Source organism: Mixophyes fleayi, chromosome 6, assembly GCF_038048845.1.
Source record: "Mixophyes fleayi isolate aMixFle1 chromosome 6, aMixFle1.hap1, whole genome shotgun sequence".
NCBI classification, from domain to species: Eukaryota; Metazoa; Chordata; class Amphibia; order Anura; family Limnodynastidae; genus Mixophyes; species Mixophyes fleayi.
In genome coordinates, this window is record NC_134407.1 from 221,871,827 (window position 1) to 221,893,675 (window position 21,849).

A 21,849-nucleotide genomic window follows, 5' to 3' on the forward strand; every position below is an offset into this window, starting at 1 on the left:
AACGTAATAGAAAGTTCTGATGTTCCCTCACGCTCACGCACTTTACACCATAAATTAGGGTCGAAGGAGTACAATTTTTTTGGAATGGATGGTTTTATCTTGGTTCAGTGCTGATCATGGGTTATAAAAATAAAATATGAAACTATAAATGTTCATTTTCTCATGAGAGAAGTACCTGTGGAGTATTTGAGTGTAGGGACATCAGGGGGTTAATCTGACTATGCTGAAATCTCCAATGGCAATTTGTACTCTCCTGGCATTCTGCTGTGCTTACAGCAGGGGGCGTTATGTTCAGAAGATTTGCTGGCTCCAGTCTCAGGACCAGCTCTCCAAGATAAGAATTTATTGTCCTGTTTTCAGAGTCCATTCTAGAGTCCTATAGTAGTTCTAGTAAGTAGATGTATACATCAAAGCAACTTATTTTATCCTTCATATTTGCGAAAGTCGCTATGTGAATGGGGTGAATGTACTGCCAGACATCACTCACTATGGTACCTGAACATCACTCATTTTTCTGCGCACCTCTATGTGGTGCAAGGAAAAATCTTCGAAGATGCATCGCAGCGGTGTGTCTTCATAACCGTTCCTGAAGCACATCAAAGGAAATTTAATTCCCCTCTATGATTAGTGCACCAAGACATATCTAATAGGTGAAACACAAAAACTAGGCTCCAAGGTAACCTAATATCTCCCTAGTAGATTTATATTTTATAGTGATGTTTCATGTCTACACGTAGGTAAATTTGTACTATGTGAGTGCATGTAATATTATTATTCTGTGATGTTCAAGAGGAAAATTATGGCTTGCATAAGAATTTCATGCAGAGCCAAAATGCATAGAAGCAATGTCTTAAGTAATCTATTATGTAACCTAACTGTATTAACCCTAAGCTTTATTGTGAGGACTACAGGAACCTGTGTGTGGCTCTCTACTTGTCATTAGTCCGCAGACTCGTGCTGCAAATTCAAATAAAACCAACTTAATCTGATCTTTGTGAAGAGAATATCATTTCCTTTATCAGTCCCAACACAGAAAAAAACATGCCCTCTTCTTGGAAACCTATATATCCATATCTATTCTAAATATCAATACTAATACTAAGCCTGGACCATGGCAGGTTATTTCCAAAAGACCACACTGGAATATTCAGGCTCATCAAGCTGGTGATAACATTAGGTGAATAGTCCACTAGAACCATCTCGCCAAACAATTACACAGGCATATACGCCTGGTAGGAGACGTTTATTATACATCTGCTATAGGGCAGGTGCAAGTACCCACTGATGATAATGACTTATCGTAAACTAGGTGAATGAGCTACTGAAGTAGAGGCAGATGGATCTCGACATGCATACGGCTCTGCAGACGAACGGGAATATACTTGTTTTATGTGCTTTTTTTTTTTTTTTTTAAGAGTAAGTTACTTCCATTTTGCATCCAATTCTGAAGTAGTTATGTATTTAATTACATGTGCTAGTAAAATATACAGGAGGACATGGTTCTGTCTCTAAGCCGCCTAGAATATAACATATAAAATATACATGTAAATATACCAAACTTTGCAATCTGGGAGTGCCAACATTAACCATATATCATTTCTTTTATTTACAAATTAAGAAGATTAATTATCAACTAAAGTAAACACACACCGGTCATTGTACTTTACTACCTCTTCTTCCTATTTAGAGGTTGTTTGTGGCTGCATTGGGGTCTCTGTTACAGCAGTCTTTGAATTCCTAGACTGTGTTGCTTGTTGACATTTGTTTGCTGGCTCGCCAATGGCGGTATATACATCGTCTGTCTTGGCTCGGAGCTGTCCTGTTTAGCTGTGATACCTCTGTGTTTGTTTCCAGCAACATATATACCTATCCAGACTGGTTACATTTTCCACATAGTAATATATATATATATATATTATACATATATAATATACACACAAGGTCAGCAAAGAATTACAACACTTGGGACATGAATGTGATTTTTCACGATAATGAAAAAAGGATCCAGCCTGATGGTGAAGTGGTGCCCATATTCAAATCGATGAAATGGTTTTAGTTCTTTGTGACTTAATACTTGATATACAAAATCCAATATGACATTCGGAATATGAATACGGTTTTAATCCCATGTGAGTTCTCTGATGGGTACGAACCACTGATTTACTAGTGAAGCATTTACCACAATCGGGGCAACAATACGGTTTTTCACCTGTGTGAACTTTATAATGGGCTACAAGATTTGATTTCCTGTTAAAACATCTCCCGCACTCGGCACAGCGAAACGGCTTCTCTCCCGTGTGAATTCTCTGATGTTCATTAAGAGCTGATTTCACGATAAAACATTTCCCACAATAGGCACAAACAAATCTTTCGTCACTGTGACATTTTGTTTTGTGTCTAACAAGTTGGGATTTAGCAAAGAAACTTTCGTTGCATTCTGAACAAGAAAATGGCTTCTCTCCTGTGTGACTTCTCTGGTGAATAGACAGATATCCACGACTAGAAAAACATTTCCCACATTCAGAGCATGAAAACGGTTTGAGTCTGGTGTGTGTTCGCAGGTGTGCAATAAGATTTGATTTAGAAGAGAAATGTTTTCCACATTCAAAACAAGCCAACCTATTTCCTCTGTTTTCACATGAGCCTGATTCCTCTTTAATATGAGATGTATATTGTGTATGATCTGGGTGTATATAAATGTCAGAGAATGTGAGATTTCCTCCCTCACATGAGCCTGGTTCCTCCTTAATATGAATAGATGTATATTGTGTATGATCTGTGGGTGTAATAAGGTCAGTGCCTGTGAGGTTTCCTCCTTCACATGAGACTGATTCCTCCTTAATATGAATAGATGTATATTGTGTATGCTCTGTGGGTGTATAAATGTCAGTGTCTGTGAGGTTTCCTCCATCACATGAGGCTGATTCCCCCTTAATATGAGATGTATATTGTGTATGATCTGTGGGTGTAATAATGTCAGTGTCTGTGAGGTTTCCTCCTTCACATGAGACCGATTCCTTGTTAATACAAGTAGAGATATCTTGTGTATGATCTGTGGGAGTATAAATGTCAGTGTCTGTGAGATTTCCTCTGTCACATGAGACTGATTCTTCCTTAATATCAGTAGATGTATGTTGTGTATGATCTGTGGGTGTATAAATGTCAGTGTCTGTGAGATTTCCTCTGTCACATGAGGCTGATTCCTCCTTAATATCAGTAGATGTATATTGTGTATGATCTGTTGGTGTATAAATGTCAGTGTCTGTGAGGTTTCCTCCTTCACCTAATGATTCTTTAGTCACACTTTTGCTGTTACAAACACCTGTTGGTAAAAGGACAAGCATAAGTTTGATGTTTTACATATTTTCAGTGTTTACATGTATTAAATTAGATAAACATTACGTACAATGTTACAAACAATCAATTACAATATAGAGCTCTTAAAAAAGAGGTGGTAACACAAATTAAATTAGCAATACCACATAGATTTTTTTTCTTTTAATAGAATTCCATTTAAATATGTTATCCTCCTACAAATCATTTTCTCCTTTTCAAAAGCTCTCTCAGTCAGTCTGCTACAGAGATACATGCTCACAGCACTCAGCATGTCATGTGGTGGCAGAAGGAGAAAGAACTCACAGTGCAGAGTCTATGTAATCTTCCCGCATATTCTGCCAGTAATCCAGACCTAGGTAATATAGTGTATGTATGAGAAGTGAGTGGTAGAAAGTGTTATATGCATCAGAGAGGTCAAGGAGAATAATAAGTGATTAATGGCCTTTAGATTTAACAGTGATCAAATCAATGACCACCTTAGTAAGTACAGTTTATGTGGAGTGTTTTGAACAAAAGCCTGACTGAAGAGGGTCCAATAGGTTGCGTGAGTAAACTAAGCGTGTGAGGGGAGTATATGCGAGCCTCTGAAAAATCCTGTAGGGGCATGGGAGATGACATATAGCACGGCAATATGAGAGTAAAGGCTTATCAGGATAACCGCGGTATAGGGTAAGGTAACAGACTGGAGGCGGAGTCCGGGGATGGATCTGGGTAGCGAAACCGTGGCCAGAAGAAGGGTCAGACAACAGGCCGAAGGTCAGGGATGGCAGTAATCAGGCAGGTCCAAAATTCCTGCAAAGGTCAGGGTCACAAGCAAAGAAGCGATATCCAAAATCTAGGCAAGTGGTCAGGGCAATCAGGCAAAATCCAAGAGTACAGGCAAGGTTACAACGAAAAATCGATCAGGATAGTCAGGAAAGAAGCAGGTCAGCAACAAACAGGCAGCGGACGCTATAACCGGCAGGGAGACTAAGCCCTCCCTGCCTTAAATACATGGAAAGGCCAATAAGAAACAGGGAGCACAGCAAAGATATATTTAATTAACTGACACAGTGCACGTGCCCGACTGCCTGGGTTGAAGTGGTGAAATGAATAGCGTCAGCTGCCTTGGTGACGGCCAGAACGAGAACTGAAAGTGACGTCCCAGTCATCATGACGACAGCCTGGACGCAGCCAGGGAGCCGGAGCGAGTCTCGGTGGTGCCGAGCCCCCGCGGCTCATGACGGTACTCCCCCCCCCCCCCCCCTTGAGGAGGGCTCAAGGAGCCCTGACATCCAGATTTCCCAGGGAACTGTTTAAAGAATTCCTTAAAGAATTCCTTGAGGGGGTTATCAGCGTGCAGGCGTCTCTGAGGAACCCAAGAACGTTCTTCTGAGCCATAGCCAATGTACAAGGATTTTTTCCACAATATATGTGTGAGATCCATGCACCTGGACTGGCCGAGGTTTTCGTGGCTCATGGAACCTGAACTTACTAGACAGGGCAATGGATTTCAAGAGAGAACAATGAAATGTATTGGGGATTCTCAATGAAGATGGAAGTTTCAGCCTAAAGGCAACTGAATTAACCTTTTTGATTATAGTAAAAAGTCCAATGAACCTAGGTCCGAGCTTTTTGCAGGGTTGTTTGGGCCTAATATTCTGGGAGAAAAGCCAGACCTTGTCACCGACTTTGAGAGAACAGTTCCTGCGATGTAGAACGTATACCAGGCAAGCCAGAGGGAGAAATCAAGGACAGAGAGTTAGCCCTGGTATGGAAGCCATAATTACAAAAGAATGCAGACAAGTGGATGGAAGAATGGCAAGAATCATTCTAAGCAAATTCAGCCCAGGGGAGTAAAGAAGCCCAATTGTCATGAAACTTAGAGATGTATAACCGGAGGAATTGTTCCAACGATTGGTTGACTCTTTCTGCCTGCCCATTAAACTGCGGATGATAGGCTGATGTTTATGCCACGGAGTGTTCAGTAAGGTCTCCAAAACTGGGCGACAAATTGCAAGCCCCGGTCGGAAACCTTGTCTTCAGGCAGACCATGGAGGCGAAATATATGCTGAACAAATAATAAAGCCGAGGTTTGAGCGCTGGGCAGCTTGGCTAAGGGAACAAAATGTGCCATTTTGCTGAACCTATCCACCACCACCCAAATGGTGGTGTGTCCGGATAACCAAGGTAAGTCTACGATATAGTCCATTGAGAGATGTGACCAAGGTTTAGTTGGACTAGGCAGAGGCATAAGTTGACCTGAAGAAAAACTTCTGAAAGATTTATTTCTGACACGACCCTCACAGGAGAGAACAAAATCTTTGACATCGGAGGACAGGGAAGGCCACAAGACAGTACGAGAGAGAATTTCAGTAGTTTTGAGAATTCCTAGATGTCATGGGCTTCAGATAGTACCACTTTCCTGAGATGGACAGGCACAAACATACGGTCTTTAGGGGTCTCCAGAGGTGCCAACTTCTGAAAACGTTCTGAAAAGATTTTTCCCCAAGGCTTTGAGTTAAACCGGCATGAATTAGACTAGGAGGAATAATAGAGAGAGGTTCTGCCAGTGGGGAATGACAGGAGTCGAAACTTCGGGAAAACGCATCGGCCATAACGTTTTTAGTACCTGGTCTACAGGAAATGATAAACCTGAAGTGAGTAAAAAACAAAGCTCAACGAGCCTGTCTGGGATTTAGACGTTTAGCAGATTCAATAAAAAACAAATTCTTATGGTCTGTAATGACAGAAACAGTGTGCGCTGCTTCTTCCAGCCACTGTCGCCATTCTTCAAATGCCCATTTTATGGCTAAGAGTTCACGGTTGCCCATGTCATAGTTAGCCTCGGCAGTAGAGAATTTCCTGGAGAAATAGGCACATGGATGCAGTTTATGGTCTCGAGGGTCTTTCTGAGACAATATGGCTCCTGCACCTACATTGGAGGCATCTACCTCCTCCACAAAAGGTAGATCCGGATTAGGGTGCCTCAGGATTGGAGCAGAAATGAATGCAGCTTTCATAGCCTCGAATGAGTTAATTGCGTTGGAAGTCCAATTAACGGTATCGACTTCCTTGCGGGTTAGGGCAGTTATTGGCGCTACCAAATCTGAGAAGTTGTGACTAAATCTCCGATAATAAGTTGTAAAGCCCAGAAACATTTGTATGGCCTTAAGATTGGCCGCACCATGGAGAACCTAGAGGAGGAAATCACATATCCAAGAAACTACACCTTTTGGACTTCAAATTCGCATTTTTCCATCTTGGCGAAAAGTTGATTTTCTCTGAGTTTTAAGAGAACTTGCTTGGCATGGAGATGATTCTGCTTGAGAGACTGGGAATAGATTAGGATATCATCCAGGAATACTACAACAAAATGACCCAGAAATTAATAGAGGACATCATTGATTAGATCTTGGAAAACCACGGGAGTATACATAAGCCAAATGGTATTAGCAAATACTCATAATGACCTGAGTGGGTGTTTAAAGGCAGTCTTCCATTCGTCACCCTCCTGGATGCGTACAAGGTTACATGCCCCGCGCAGATCAATTTTACTAAACACTGTAGCACCCCAAAGCTGATCAAAGAGAACAGATATGAGCGGAAGCAGATAGGTGTCCTTTATGTTGAACTTATTTAGGCCGCAAAAGTCTATGCAAGGCCGAAGTGTTCCATTATTTATGGAAACAAAGAAAAATCTGGCTGCTAGAGGAGGGCCTGATGAAACCCTTCTGAAGGTTCTTCACGTAATATTCCATAGCCTGAATTTCAGGTATAGAGAGTGAGTACAACCTTCCCTTGGGTAATTTGGAGCCAGGTACTAAATCTATGGCACAATTGTAATCGCGATGAGGAGGCAATGTATCAGCAGATCCTTTGGAGAATACATCCCGGAAGTCATGATATGGCAGAGGTAGCTGGTCCGACAAGGGTTGGATCAACCGAATGGGCAGAGACAAACAGGATGATGAAAAAGTATAAGCCCACTGGACAATCTCTCCTTTGCTCCAATTAATGACTGGGTTATGAAGCTGGAGCCAGGGGTGCCCCAGAATCAAAGGAACGGAAGGACACTTGATTAAATAGAAAGACAAATACTCAGAATGCAGAACCCCTACAGTGAGTTGCAAAGGAGGTGTTTGAAAGCAAATCTTGCCTCCAGGTAATAGACAACCATCAAGCCCGGATACAGTAATGACTGGATCAATCTTCACGGGACTAATTCCCACGGAGCTGGCAAATTCAATGTCCAAAAAGTTCCCAACGGCACCACTGTCTAGGAAGGCAGAGATGGAGATAGAGTGCACACCCACAGAAATAGAAGCTGGAACCAAAAGAGCATTTTTTGAAAATGTGATCTGCAGACCTAGACAAACCTCTTCCTCGTTCTCTAGGTCTGCCCTTTTCCCGACTTGTTAGGACAGGAGCGGAGAAGGTGACCCTTGTTGCCACAATATGAACAAAGGATCAAGGTACGTGTCCTTGTTCTTTCTTCCTGAGATAGACTATAAGCCCTTAATTGTATAGGCTTCATAGGTTCCATTGTCGGAGAAGATGACAAAAGAGCTGCATAGGATGAAGGAGTTTCTCTCTCCGCTCTTGTCTCCTTGATACATCTATCAATCTTGATAGCCAGCTGCATCAGTCCTTCCAGGGAAGTAGATGAAGGATATTTAACCAAGGAGTCATTAATTTGGTTGGACAAGCCTAGGGTGAGCTGGCTACTTAAAGCTGGGTCATTCCACTTGCTGTCAGTGGACCACCGCCGGAACTCAGCTGAGTATTCTTCGGTGGAGCACTGGCCTTGCTTCAAAGATCTCAGGTAGGACTCTGCAACAGCCACCATGGCAACGGCCGGGACGAGAACTGGAAGTGACGTCCCAGTCGTCATGACGATGGCCGGGATTCAGCCAGCGAACTGGAACGAGTCTTGGGGCCAAGCCGCCAAGGTTCGTGACGGTTATAGCTGTTGTGGTTCCTCCTTATTGTTTTTTTGTTCCATTTATCTATTTCTGCTCTGCTACGGTGTAAGCTAGGGCTACCTAATCAGGAGGGGTGTTCAGTAAGTGGAGGCAGGAGCCTTTCTATCTAGAAGTGCCCTGACTGGGGGTTAAACTTAATTTTGTTTTAAAATGTGATCAAATATAATTAATTATTAGTATTGATGTAATTGTATGTGCACAATATTCAGCAACATTTGGTAAATTAAAATAGTATGGTATCTTATTTATTGTAATTGCACGTGCCTCAATATTTTCAGCAAAACAAACACAAACCCTACCAATCAACTATACAAGATAGGAACTGTCCAGCATATTGTATAGCTCCTAATTTGTCAATCATGCCTTATTATTAGCATACCTGCTCCACAAATGCCCATTATATAATACACCCCAATTGAACGGCATATTATACAGTTCCACAAAAGCCCATTAATAATAATCACGATTGAACTGACCAGCATATAACGCGACTGCATTTAAAAGCGTGTAATGTAGTCCAAGTTAACAGCAAATAACATAGCATATTACACAGTGCCATTAAATCTTACGTAATAAAGCCACCAGCTTGTCCAGCATATAACACACAACCATTAAAAATATATAAAACAGTGTTATGTCCAGCACATAATACGGCCTCATCTGTCTAATATATTATTTAACCCTAGTGACTAGGATTACAATTTTTTTTTGAATGACAAGCAGAAAAATGACAGGTTGCTCACTAGAGGCAATGAGCCGCAGTGCAAACGTGCAGTGACAAATGGTGTATCCTCCAAAAGGGAGAGTGATATGAATATGACCAAGTGCATTTCAGCTCCTCACCATAGTGATGCCCACTGTCGGCAAGGGGGCAGGGTTTTAGGAAGTAGGTGTTCAGACCAGTAGAATAGGCAAAAACCCTAGGGCACATGTACTCTCCCATCATCTAAAGCCGAAACACTAGACACGTAACACACTCAACACCTACCACAACCCCAACCATGTCCTCTCCCAGTGTGGTGGCAAAATGTAACCTGTGCATTATGTCTTCTAACTGCCCACTTTGTTTAATGTCCTTCCCCCTCACCTCTTGTCTCACAAAGATCTCATATGTCCTTTTGCCTGTAAATCGTGCCACCTGTTTTACACATGGGCTCTGTGTGATAACATCATACATAAAAATGTATGGCTCCCCTAGGTGAGCTTGACGTACACACCCGCCTTATCAGATCTGGACCTGATATTACATTACTTCACTTGTGTGAGTATAAAACTAACCTCATCTCCTGGTAACCAAACCATCTCTCGGATCTCCCCCGGCTTCTATTTCATCCTAATCAATGTATATATACTACACAGATTTCGCTGTACAAATACAAAAAGATGTTTACACACGTGATAATGCCAAACTATACATATACAATAGTGATTAACTCTCTTACTCGGTGATGTGAGGGTCCGGTGATTCTCCATCATCGCGTCCTTGTACAGATCCTTGTGTCCTTCTAAATACTCCCATTCCTCCAAGGAGAAATAGACAGTGACATCCTCACACCTTATAGGAACCTGATACACACAATAATACATCATCATATGTCATCACCCAGACACATCCCCTGGTGTTACTGTATAATGCCCCATTCCCAGCAGTCACCTCTCCAGTCAGCAGCTGAATGATCTTGTTGGTGAGTTCTAGAATCCTCTGGTCATTGTCTGTCTCATGTATCAGTGAGTGAGGTGGAGGGACCGTGATGGGGCTCTGGGTCCTGCTCAATCCTCCTGACACACAGGGATGGCTGCTGGGTGTCTCATGCTCACCAGATGTCTTCTTCACAACTGTATAATCCTACATATAGAGACACTAATAAATATCACTGAGCAGAGACAAAGACATCCTCTGTACAAGCCTGTGTCTTCCTGAACACCATTAAACCACCCACTTCACCATTCTCCTTCACTAATGCATATGTCATCCCTGAGATTTTTCTATAAACCAAAACATCTTGCATTTTCCAATTTAATAACCCTTGTGTCCTCCGAACGCCACTGTGACACTCCCAGAGCCCTCACCTCTCCAGTCAGCAGGTAGATGATCTCCAAGGTGATATTTAATATCTTGTAAGCTACCTGGGTCCTTTCCTCCATTATTGTTGATCATATTCTTTCCACAGATCTCATTACGTTTTCACGTTTGATCCTTCACAAAATCTATTCAACAAAAAAAAGAGAAATAATTTTTTTGACAGTGATCAAGTTCTCAATTAAACTTACAACAGTGGATTAACTACAAAACTAAAAAAACACCCTCAAATGGTAGGGTTGACGTTGTGTAGTGAATTGAGGTACCCCCGATACTGAGAGATGCCACATGTAGTGGCCATGCAAAACGGGAACAAATCTCTACATTAAATGGTGAGCACAGAATGTTCTACTTGTACAGCAAGGAGATCTGCAAACTACTGCAACCAATCAGACACTTGCTTGCACTAGACATATAAAAGTGGTTGTTGTGCTTCAGTGCAGTATTATTAACAGGTCCCTACGTGATTCTCACTGACCTCGTCGGCCAATCTTCTCTGCCTCATAATTTGATTGATGCAGCAGAGCTCAAAGTGCCAGTGCGACTAGAGATCCACACTGACACATCAGTTTTCCTGGCACCAGACATAGCAATGCGATAAATTCTGTGGGCCAATCACTAATTATAGCTACAGATACTGTTTCCTGTAAGAAGGGCTCCAATATATTTTTACATCCTGTTTGTGAATTTGCCATCAGCGCCTCATTATTCTGAACAGTTAGTTAGACAACAATATTTGCATTGACCTTGAATATATTAATTGGGTCACCTCTAAGAGGTCGCCCCCTTTTTTCCCGCAGTAAACAAACCTAGTTGTTCTGACCACTTTATAATTTAATCCTTCCTTTCCTTATATTAATGAGGTTTCCCGCCTCTGGATCCCCTCAAGTTCCCCTATACCCTTCTTACAGCAACGTGTCCAAAACTTCTACCCTATATGCAAGTTGTTTCATAACTAGTGACTTATACAATGGTAATACTATAAATATAATTTATATATATATTGTGTCTGTATCACATATTGGGCATCACAGTGACACAGTGGTTAGCAGTGCTGCCACTCAGCACTTGGACCATGGATTTGATTTGGCCCTATATGTGTGGAGTTTGTATGTTCTCCCTGTGTTTGCATGTATTTCCTCCAGGTGCTCCGGTTTCCTCCCACAGTCCACGTTATCATTTATTGACCCAATATTGTAAACTTCATTTTGCTATAGCTGCTTATTTACTTAGATTGTTGGGGAGTAGACTTCCTATCTTTAGCAATCCCTAATTCAGCTTCAATCTTTGCTAACCAGATTTCCTTTTTACATCCTTTACTATGTTCTTTGTATTTCCATAATAACTTTTCAGTGCCTTCTTCTAGATTAAAAATAATTGAAATATTCTCTCGTGTTCCTCTTATCTCCAATACTTACTCATTTAACCACATTGGTCGCCTTTTATTCCTAGAAATTTTGGTGTAAAGTTTACGTTAACTGCAGTTGTTATGCCATTTTTGTTGCGGTTTTCAAACCGCTGACAATCCACCGGAAAATTATTATTATCGTAGATTTGTAAGGCGCCACAGAGCTTCACAGCACCATACAGTAGGGAAAATAATATATACATAAAACAGGGACATACAAGGTAGACAAAATAAATGTTGATGTGAAAACAAAGGGTATCTCTGGACTCTGCTCAGCAGAAAGCTTACATTCTAAGTGAGAGAGGGCACAGCTGAAACAAGAGGAGGGAGTGTGGCTTAGAGTGGAGATCGGGACAGCTGTGATGGTGTATTATTGTGAATAGTGTTATTGGTGATAAGAATGCCAATATTATTAATAAAGTACACTATTATTTATTAATATTTATATCTTATTTTGGAGACATTTTAACGCTACTTACTAATTCCCTGGTACACACTGATCAGGGTTACCAGGAGGAGCTCAGTACAACTTGGCTTTACACCGGCATAGCGGTGAATTAAGACACAACATCTAGGCTGTTCTCAAGATAATACCACTATCGGTTTAGAGCCACTGAAAGAGGTGCAAAGATTATGTAAGAGTGGAGTCAGAGAGCCCAAGGAGGAGGTGAAGCTGGAGAGCAAACGTTATAGGTAATGAAAACAGGAGCGAAGAGGGCCCTGCTCACTAGAGCTTACGACCTAAAAGGAAGGGCAAACAAATGATTGACACATGGGGTGAGCCAGTGAAAAGGGGATCTGAGGGCAAGAAGTACAAGTGGGAGAGATGGTGGATGAGAAAGGGTGAGGTAAACTACATGGTGAAGTGGTTAAGCAGATGACTGGTAGGCTTTTAAGAATAGGTGGGTTTTCAATGCCCATTTGAAGCTACACAGACTAGCAGATAGTCTGATAGAACGAGACAGCTCGCTCCAGTGGACGGGGGCATCTTGGATTCAGGAGTGAGACATGGTAATCAGAGGGGAGGAAATGCATTGGCCGTCGCAGAGGACGGGAGGGGATATGTATGGAGGTGAGGTTGGAGATGGGGGGAGCAGTGGAGATGGAGAGGGCTTTGTACTTGAGGATGAGGAGTTTGAAGAGGATTTTGTAGGGGGAGGTGTGGCATTGTAAGGTTTGGCAGAGAGGGGAGGGAGATGTGGAGTGGCGAGTGAGGAAGATAAGTCTAGCAGCAGCAATAAATATAGATAGAAGCGAGATGGGAGCAGGGAAGGCCAGTAAGGAGAAGGTTGAAGTAGTCAAGACGAGTAATGATCAGTGAGTGGATAAGAGTTTTGGTGGCATCCTGGAAGAGGAAGGGTCGGATACAAGTGATGTTGTGAAGCTGAAAGTGACAGGATTGAGCAAGAGATTGATTGTGGGGAGCGAATGAGAGGGAGGAGTAAAAAATGACACCTAGGCAGAAAATATGCTGTTTCATTGCTATTTTAGTAAGTGACTCCCTTGTGTGGCCAACTCTGCATCAGCTCCATTGTTTTTTTTTTTAATTATCCCAGACTACAACCTGGGCACTACTGGGAGTGTCTGAGGAGCTGGGGGATGTGCATAACTGGAAAGGAATAACACAGAACATCCTCATATGTTCAAACCTTCAGATAACTTTAATTTATTGACTTGTATGTGCGCTCCTACAACTCTAACGACACAGTTTTTCTTGGTTGCCCTGGGATATGGCACAAAGCTCCTCCCTGGATACACAGATCACAGCATGACTGGCATGTAATCAGGAGTGAGAGAGATAATGCAGCCGGGTGATATAAAGACAGGGATAACAACCGCAGAAGGAATCCAAAAAGATAAAGCAATGTATTTAGTAAAGGTTGCAAGAGGGCATGTATGAGCCAATGAAAGTCAAATGAAGGTAGAGGCATCTTTCTAGTGTACACGGACATGAGCGTCGGTGTCAGCAGATGCAGCAGCATAATTCCAGCTATATATAATATTACACTGGATTATTACACATTACATGCCACATACACACATGTATACATTACATGCTACATGCATACATTACACATTATATACTTGTGACATATAGAAGCCGCCAGTGGGGTGGTTTTCCTATGCATCCCACTTACAGCGGGGACTCCTCTCACATTGTGACAACTCTCCACTTCTTCTCCACCTGCCATATCCTGTGCTGTAGTCATTACACATTTCCTCACCTTTTAATAACGAATATGATTATTAGAGGTGAAGAATAGGTAGGAAAAGCTGGAGCAGGGAAGCCCCCCCATGTAGAGGGAAGTAAAGGTGACAGGTTTGGAGACAATGAGAGGGGAACAAGTATGAAGAGACACCTCAGTGTCACCTTCTGTCTATAGCAACCATTGGGTAACTGGGGCAATGGGGTAAAATCATTTCCTGTCTACTGAATGAGAGGAATAAACCAGCACTAACCTGCAGCACAGCCTGTCACTGGGCTTATTGTGCTTCCGGGTTGTGAGGACACCGCACTTCCGCATTCTGCGTTCCACTTGACATCCTGGCTCTGAGTTCCACCTGCCGTCCTGGCTCTGAGTTCCACCAGGAGTCCCATCTCTGCGTTCCACCTGTCGTCCTGGCTCTGCGTTCCACTTGGTGTCCTGGCTCTGCGTTCCACCTGGATTCCACGTGGACTAACATGTTTGCTACAACTGGACCACAACTCCCAGAATGCACTGCTCTCTAAGAGCCAGCTATAAAAACCTCAGGATTATGCTTATATCTAAAAATCTGATTTTGTTTATCACGAATCATTATGTATGTAACATGCACTTGTTTATCTTCCAATCATTTGCTGGGTTTATTCTAAATATTAGAAGTAGGCAACAAATTAGAAATCCTCAGTATGATCTCACAATTATACCTTTAACTATAGAAATGTCATTAATGGTAATATAAAATTATTATAATATATATCTATACATTATATATATTTTATACACTTGCCAGAAAAGATATAGCATAACGCTTACATAGGTACATATGATATTATACCTCTGGCGCAGGATGTATTTTTCTGTAACACAATTTCCCTAAAATTGAGATTTGTAATTTGTTTAAAGGTAATGATAATGTAATAAAAGATTAGCAGATTGAACATAATTAAATGTTTTCTGCTTTCAAGCATAGGTATCAAAAAGTATCACAGTAATTGTCTAATTTCTTATATAGACCTCAAAACTTATGTACAGTTTGCATTAAGAACATTCTGATTTATGTATTTAATGTAAAAAAAAAACAAAACACAATTTTATTAATGTTTATAGTATTATGAGTTAATTTATTTTACAGAATGTGATGCGAGGACTTGGCGCCTGTATAATGTGTTTTAATAAGGCTTAGACATTGCATAGGGGACAGGTCCTCGCATTGCCCCCTTAATAGAAGCAATTGAACTCTCGGCATTGTAAGTGACGTCCATCACAGCGACGGCTTCTTCTGTCGGCTTTTATACCAAGCTTGCCGGATGTGTTCTCTGTGTTTCAGTAAGTCTCTATTTCCTACATGTCTACATTAAAAGAATCTGCATTTTCATGTCGCTTTAAGTGTTGTCGCTATTTTTCCTTGTCGCAATAACGTACCCCGCCGATGGGACTCGCCCTCAAATGTTGAGGTTGTAACAAAACATACTAATAACTTCCCACTCAGAGACCAGTGGGTTCTTTAATAACTCTGGAACAGAGGAGCCGCTCTAGCATTATATTGACTTCAGTGTGCATGTATTCAAATAAGGGATAACGCCAGGGATAGGGGGGGGCACATTTGGAGTCCGTATCTCCATATTAATGACGCTTGGGAACATGGGGGTACCATCATGTGAAAGAGGGAAGTCCCCTTTTGCCTCATGATCGTTTTCGATCAGCAAGCAATTAATAACATTGCTGTAGATAGGAAAAGATGGTCTGCAAGAGTTCACATCTAACCCACCCCTGCTCCAAAGCAAATGGGGGATACCCTTATTTGAGGGTCCCCTCTTTCAAAATAGGGTGGTCTTTTTTAAATAAGAGATAATAGTACAATTAATTTAAACTGAAGGGAAAGGGGAATCCACACACTCTGTGCCTTCCTTCATCCACACACTCTGTGCTCTCCTTCGTCCACACACTCTGTGCCCTCCTACATCCACACACTCTGTGCTCTCCTTCGTCCACACACTCTGCGCCCTCCTTCGTCCACACACTCTGCGCCCTCCTTCGTCCACACACTCTGCGCCCTCCTTCGTCCACACACTCTGCGCCCTCCTTGGTCCACACACTCTGCGCCCTCCTTGGTCCACACACTCTGCGCCCTCCTTCGTCCACACACTCTGCGCCCTCCTTCGTCCACACACTCTGCGCCCTCCTTCGTCCACACACTCTGCGCCCTCCTTCGTCCACACACTCTGCGCCCTCCTTCGTCCACACACTCTGCGCCCTCCTTCGTCCACACACTCTGCGCCTTCCTTCGTCCACACACTCTGTGCCCCTCTTCATCCACACACTCTGTGCCCCTCTTCGTCCACACACTCTGTGCCCCTCTTCGTCCACACACTCTGTGCCCTCCTTCGTCCACACACTCTGTGCCCTCCTTCGTCCACACACTCTGTGCCCTCCTTCGTCCACACACTCTGTGCCCTCCTTCGTCCACACACTCTGTGCCTTCCTTCGTCCACACACTCTGTGCCTTCCTTCGTCCACACACTCTGTGCCCCTCTTCGTCCACACACTCTGTGCCCCTCTTCATCCACACACTCTGTGCCCTCCTTCATCCACACACTCTGTGCCCTCCTTCATCCACACACTCTGTGCCTTCCTTCGTCCACACACTCTGTGCCTTCCTTCGTCCACACACTCTGTGCCTTCCTTCGTCCACACACTCTGTGCCCCCTTCATCCACACACTCTGTGCCCTCCTTCATCCACACACTCTGTGCCCTCCTTCGTCCACACACTCTGTGCCTTCCTTCGTCCACACACTCTGTGCCTTCCTTCGTCCACACACTCTGTGCCTTCCTTCGTCCACACACTCTGTGCCCCTCTTCATCCACACACTCTGTGCCCCTCTTCATCCACACACTCTGTGCCCTCCTTCATCCACACACTCTGTGCCCTCCTTCATCCACACACTCTGTGCCCCTTCATCCACACACTCTGTGCCCCTCTTCATCCACACACTCTGTGCCCCTCTTCATCCACACACTCTGTGCCCTCCTTCATCCACACACTCTGTGCCCTCCTTCATCCACACACTCTGTGCCTTCCTTCGTCCACACACTCTGTGCCTTCCTTCGTCCACACACTCTGTGCCCCTCTTCATCCACACACTCTGTGCCTTCCTTCATCCACACACTCTGTGCCCTCCTTCATCCACACACTCTGTGCCCTCCTTCATCCACACACTCTGTGCCCCTTCATCCACACACTCTGTGCCCCTCTTCATCCACACACTCTGTGCCCTCCTTCATCCACACACTCTGTGCCTTCCTTCGTCCACACACTCTGTGCCCTCCTTCATCCACACACTCTGTGCCCTCCTTCATCCACACACTCTGTGCCCTCCTTCATCCACACACTCTGTGCCTTCCTTCGTCCACACACTCTGTGCTCTCCTTCATCCACACACTCTGTGCCCTCCTTCATCCACACACTCTGTGTCCTCCTTCGTCCACACACTCTGTGTCCTCCTTCGTCCACACAATCTGTGCCCCTCTTCATCCACACACTCTGTGCCCCTCTTCATCCACACACTCTGTGCCCTCCTTCATCCACACACTCTGTGCTCTCCTTCATCCACACACTCTGTGCCCCCTTCATCCACACACTCTGTGCTCTCCTTCATCCACACACTCTGTGCCCTCCTTCATCCACACACTCTGTGCCCTCCTTCATCCACACACTCTGTGCCTTCCTTCATCCACACACTCTGTGCCCTCCTTCATCCACACACTCTGTGCCTTCCTTCATCCACACACTCTGTGCTCTCCTTCGTCCACACACTCTGCGCCCTCCTTCATCCACACACTCTGTGCCTTCCTTCATCCACACACTCTGTGCCCTCCTTCATCAACACACTCTGTGCCTTCCTTCATCCACACACTCTGTGCCCGCCTTCATCCACACACTCTGTGCCCTCCTTCATCCACACACTCTGTGCCCTCCTTCATCCACACACTCTGTGCCTTCCTTCGTCCACACACTCTGTGCCCCTCTTCATCCACACACTCTGTGCTCTCCTTCATCCACACACTCTGTGCCCTCCTTCATCCACACACTCTGTGCCCTCCTTCATCCACACACTCTGTGCCTTCCTTCGTCCACACACTCTGTGCTCTCCTTCGTCCACACACTCTGTGCCCTCCTTCATCCACACACTCTGTGCTCTCCTTCGTCCACACACTCTGTGCCCTCCTTCGTCCACACACTCTGTGCCTTCCTTCATCCACACACTCTGTGCTCTCCTTCATCCACACACTCTGTGCCCCCTTCATCCACACACTCTGTGCTCTCCTTCATCCACACACTCTGTGCCCTCCTTCATCCACACACTCTGTGCCCTCCTTCATCTCCACACACTCTGTGCCCTCCTTCATCCACACACTCTGTGCTCTCCTTCATCCACACACTCTGTGCCCTCCTTCATCCACACACTCTGTGCCCTCCTTCATCCACACACTCTGTGCCTTCCTTCATCCACACACTCTGTGCCCTCCTTCGTCCACACACTCTGTGTCCTCCTTCGTCCACACACTCTGTGCCCCTCTTCATCCACACACTCTGTGCCTTCCTTCATCCACACACTCTGTGCTCTCCTTCATCCACACACTCTGTGCCCCCTTCATCCACACACTCTGTGCTCTCCTTCGTCCACACACTCTGTGCCCTCCTTCATCCACACACTCTGTGCCTTCCTTCATCCACACACTCTGTGCTCTCCTTCATCCACACACTCTGTGCCCCCTTCATCCACACACTCTGTGCTCTCCTTCGTCCACACACTCTGCGCCCTCCTTCGTCCACACACTCTGTGCTCTCCTTCGTCCACACACTCTGTGCCCTCCTTCATCCACACACTCTGTGCCCCCCTCATCCACACACTCTGTGCCCCCTTCATCCACACACTCTGTGCCCCTCTTCATCCACACACTCTGTGCCTTCCTTCATCCACACACTCTGTGCCCGCCTTCATCCACACACTCTGTGCCCTCCTTCATCCACACACTCTGTGCCCTCCTTTATCCACACACTCTGTGCCCCTCTTCATCCACACACTCTGTGCCTTCCTTCATCCACACACTCTGTGCCCTCCTTCATCCACACACTCTGTGCCCTCCTTCATCCACACACTCTGTGCCCCTCTTCATCCACACACTCTGTGCCTTCCTTCATCCACACACTCTGTGCCCCCTTCATCCACACACTCTGTGCCCTCCTTCATCCACACACTCTGTGCCCCTCTTCATCCACACACTCTGTGCCCCCTTCATCCACACACTCTGTGCCCTCCTTCATCCACACTCTGTGCCCCTCTTCATCCACACACTCTGTGCCCTCCTTCATCCACACTCTGTGCCCCTCTTCATCCACACACTCTGTGCCTTCCTTCATCCACACACTCTGTGCCCTCCTTCATCCACACACTCTGTGCCCTCCTTCATCCACACACTCTGTGCCTTCCTTCGTCCACACACTCTGTGCCCCTCTTCATCCACACACTCTGTGCTCTCCTTCATCCACACACTCTGCGCCCTCCTTCATCCACACACTCTGTGCTCTCCTTCGTCCACACACTCTGTGCCCTCCTTCATCCACACACTCTGTGCCCCCCTCATCCACACACTCTGTGCCCCCTTCATCCACACACTCTGTGCCCCTCTTCATCCACACACTCTGTGCCTTCCTTCATCCACACACTCTGTGCCCGCCTTCATCCACACACTCTGTGCCCTCCTTCATCCACACACTCTGTGCCCTCCTTTATCCACACACTCTGTGCCCCTCTTCATCCACACACTCTGTGCCTTCCTTCATCCACACACTCTGTGCCCTCCTTCATCCACACACTCTGTGCCCTCCTTCATCCACACACTCTGTGCCCCTCTTCATCCACACACTCTGTGCCCTCCTTCATCCACACACTCTGTGCCCCTCTTCATCCACACACTCTGTGCTCTCCTTCGTCCACACACTCTGTGCCCTCCTTCATCCACACAGTCTGTGCCCTCCTTCATCCACACACGCTGTGCCTTCCTTCATCCACACTCTGTGCCCTCCTTCATCCACACTCTGTGCCCCTCTTCATCCACACTCTGTGCCCCTCTTCATCCACACACTCTGTGCCCCTCTTCATCCACACACTCTGTGCCCCCTTCATCCTCACATTCTGTGCCCTCATTCATCCACACACTCTGTGCCCCTCTTCATCCACACACTCTGTGCCCGCCTTCATCCACACACTATGTGTCCCCCTTCATTCTGACGCTGTGCCCTCCTTCATCCACACACTATGTGTCCCCCTTCATTCTGACGCTGTGCCCTCCTTCATCCACACACTATGTGTCCCCCTTCATTCTGACGCTGTGCCCTCCTTCATTCTGACTCTGCCTCTCTACATCTTCACTCTGCCCCCTCCTTCATTCTTTCACACCTTCATTGCTCTATCCTATCACCATTCCCCCCCTTTCTTTACGTACCATACTTGGCCTTCTTTCTTCAATTTCTTTTGTCTTCTTACCAATCCAGTGGCGCCTGGGACCCAGCATCCTCCTCTCTCCTGTCGCTTCTCACTGAATATGTCGGACGTCATGCCTGACATTCAGTGAGAAGCGAGGAGGGAGGAAGATGCTGGGTCCCAGGCGCCACTGGATTGGTAAAATTCTTTTTTTCCCCTGGCCATGGCACCCCTATGACAGCGCCGAGGCACCTCTGGGAGCCACGTCGCACACTTTGGTAACTGCTGGCCTACAGTATATACACAAAGGTCTGTTCAAAAAAAGGTCACATCAGAACACATTAAAAAAAGGATTATAAAACAAATGAACCACTCTTAACAGTATAATCATTAATAAAGATATGAACTTGAAATCGTGTTTTTTACATTAAATACATAAAGATGCTTTTAATGCATACTGTACATACAAATAATTTTTAACATAACTATCAATCGGCACTTACACCTGCCCATTAGCTGGTGCAAATGATATGGCTGAAACTGAAGTGTACTTATGAGAAACCCAGGACTTGGATCCCCCTGTTCTGCAAGTGGCACGGAGGTGTCGAGTAGGGAGATATTTTGAGACAAGCGAGGAAACGTATGTTGGTGCAATTTTGTTGATGGCCATGTATGTTAGTAGAAGAATTTTATATTGGATTCGTTGAAATACAGGCAACCAATGTAGAGACTGACAGAGTGGCTCAGTAGAGGAAGAACTGTTTGCAAGGAAAATCAATCTAGCCGCTGCGTGCATAATAGATTGTAGGGGTTCAAGTCTGACTTTGGGAAGACCAGTAAGGAGGCGAATTGCAATAGTCGATGCGGGAGATGATGAGTGCATGAATTAAGGTTTTTGCGGTGTCTTGTGTGAGATATGTGCATATTCTGGAAATGTTTTTTAGATGTATGCAACATGATTTAGATATGGAGTTGATGTGGGGAATAAATGATAGTTGTGAGTCAAGGATTACACCTAGGCAACGAGCTTGCGAGGTGGGATTTATTTTCATGTTATCAAAAGAAATAGAAATGTCAGGCAGGAAGCTTCTGTTTTTGGGTGGGAATATTATTAATTCAGTTTTTGAAAGATTGAGTTTGAGTTGGCGAGAAGACATCCAAGATGAAATGGCAGAAAGACAGTCAGTCATGCGAGACAACACAGATGGTGAAGGATCAGGAGAGGATAGATAAATTTGTGTATCATCCGCATAGAGATGATACTAAAATCCAAAGGAGCTTATTAGTTTTCCAAGAGAAGTGGTGTAGATAGAGAATAGCAGAGGACCTAGGACTGAGCCTTGCGGTACTCCAACTGATGAAGGAAGCAGA

At 44.7% G+C, this 21,849-nt stretch overlaps 1 protein-coding gene across 1 annotated transcript in view; it reads right to left on the bottom strand.

Annotated features, from left to right (window-relative positions):
* LOC142159806 (uncharacterized) overlaps positions 1–15,939 on the bottom strand; it is a 33,090-nt gene extending 17,151 nt beyond the window's left edge. The window contains exons 1-5 of the mRNA XM_075214554.1: positions 14,249–15,939; positions 10,371–10,508; positions 9,955–10,146; positions 9,743–9,866; positions 2,110–3,322 (exon numbers count right to left, since the gene is read on the bottom strand). Coding sequence (XP_075070655.1) covers positions 2,110–3,322; positions 9,743–9,866; positions 9,955–10,146; positions 10,371–10,445 — 1,604 coding nt within the window. The 5' untranslated portion in view covers positions 10,446–10,508; positions 14,249–15,939. The remainder of the gene's footprint in view (positions 1–2,109; positions 3,323–9,742; positions 9,867–9,954; positions 10,147–10,370; positions 10,509–14,248) is intronic.
* Between the last annotated feature and the right edge of the window lie 5,910 nt (positions 15,940–21,849).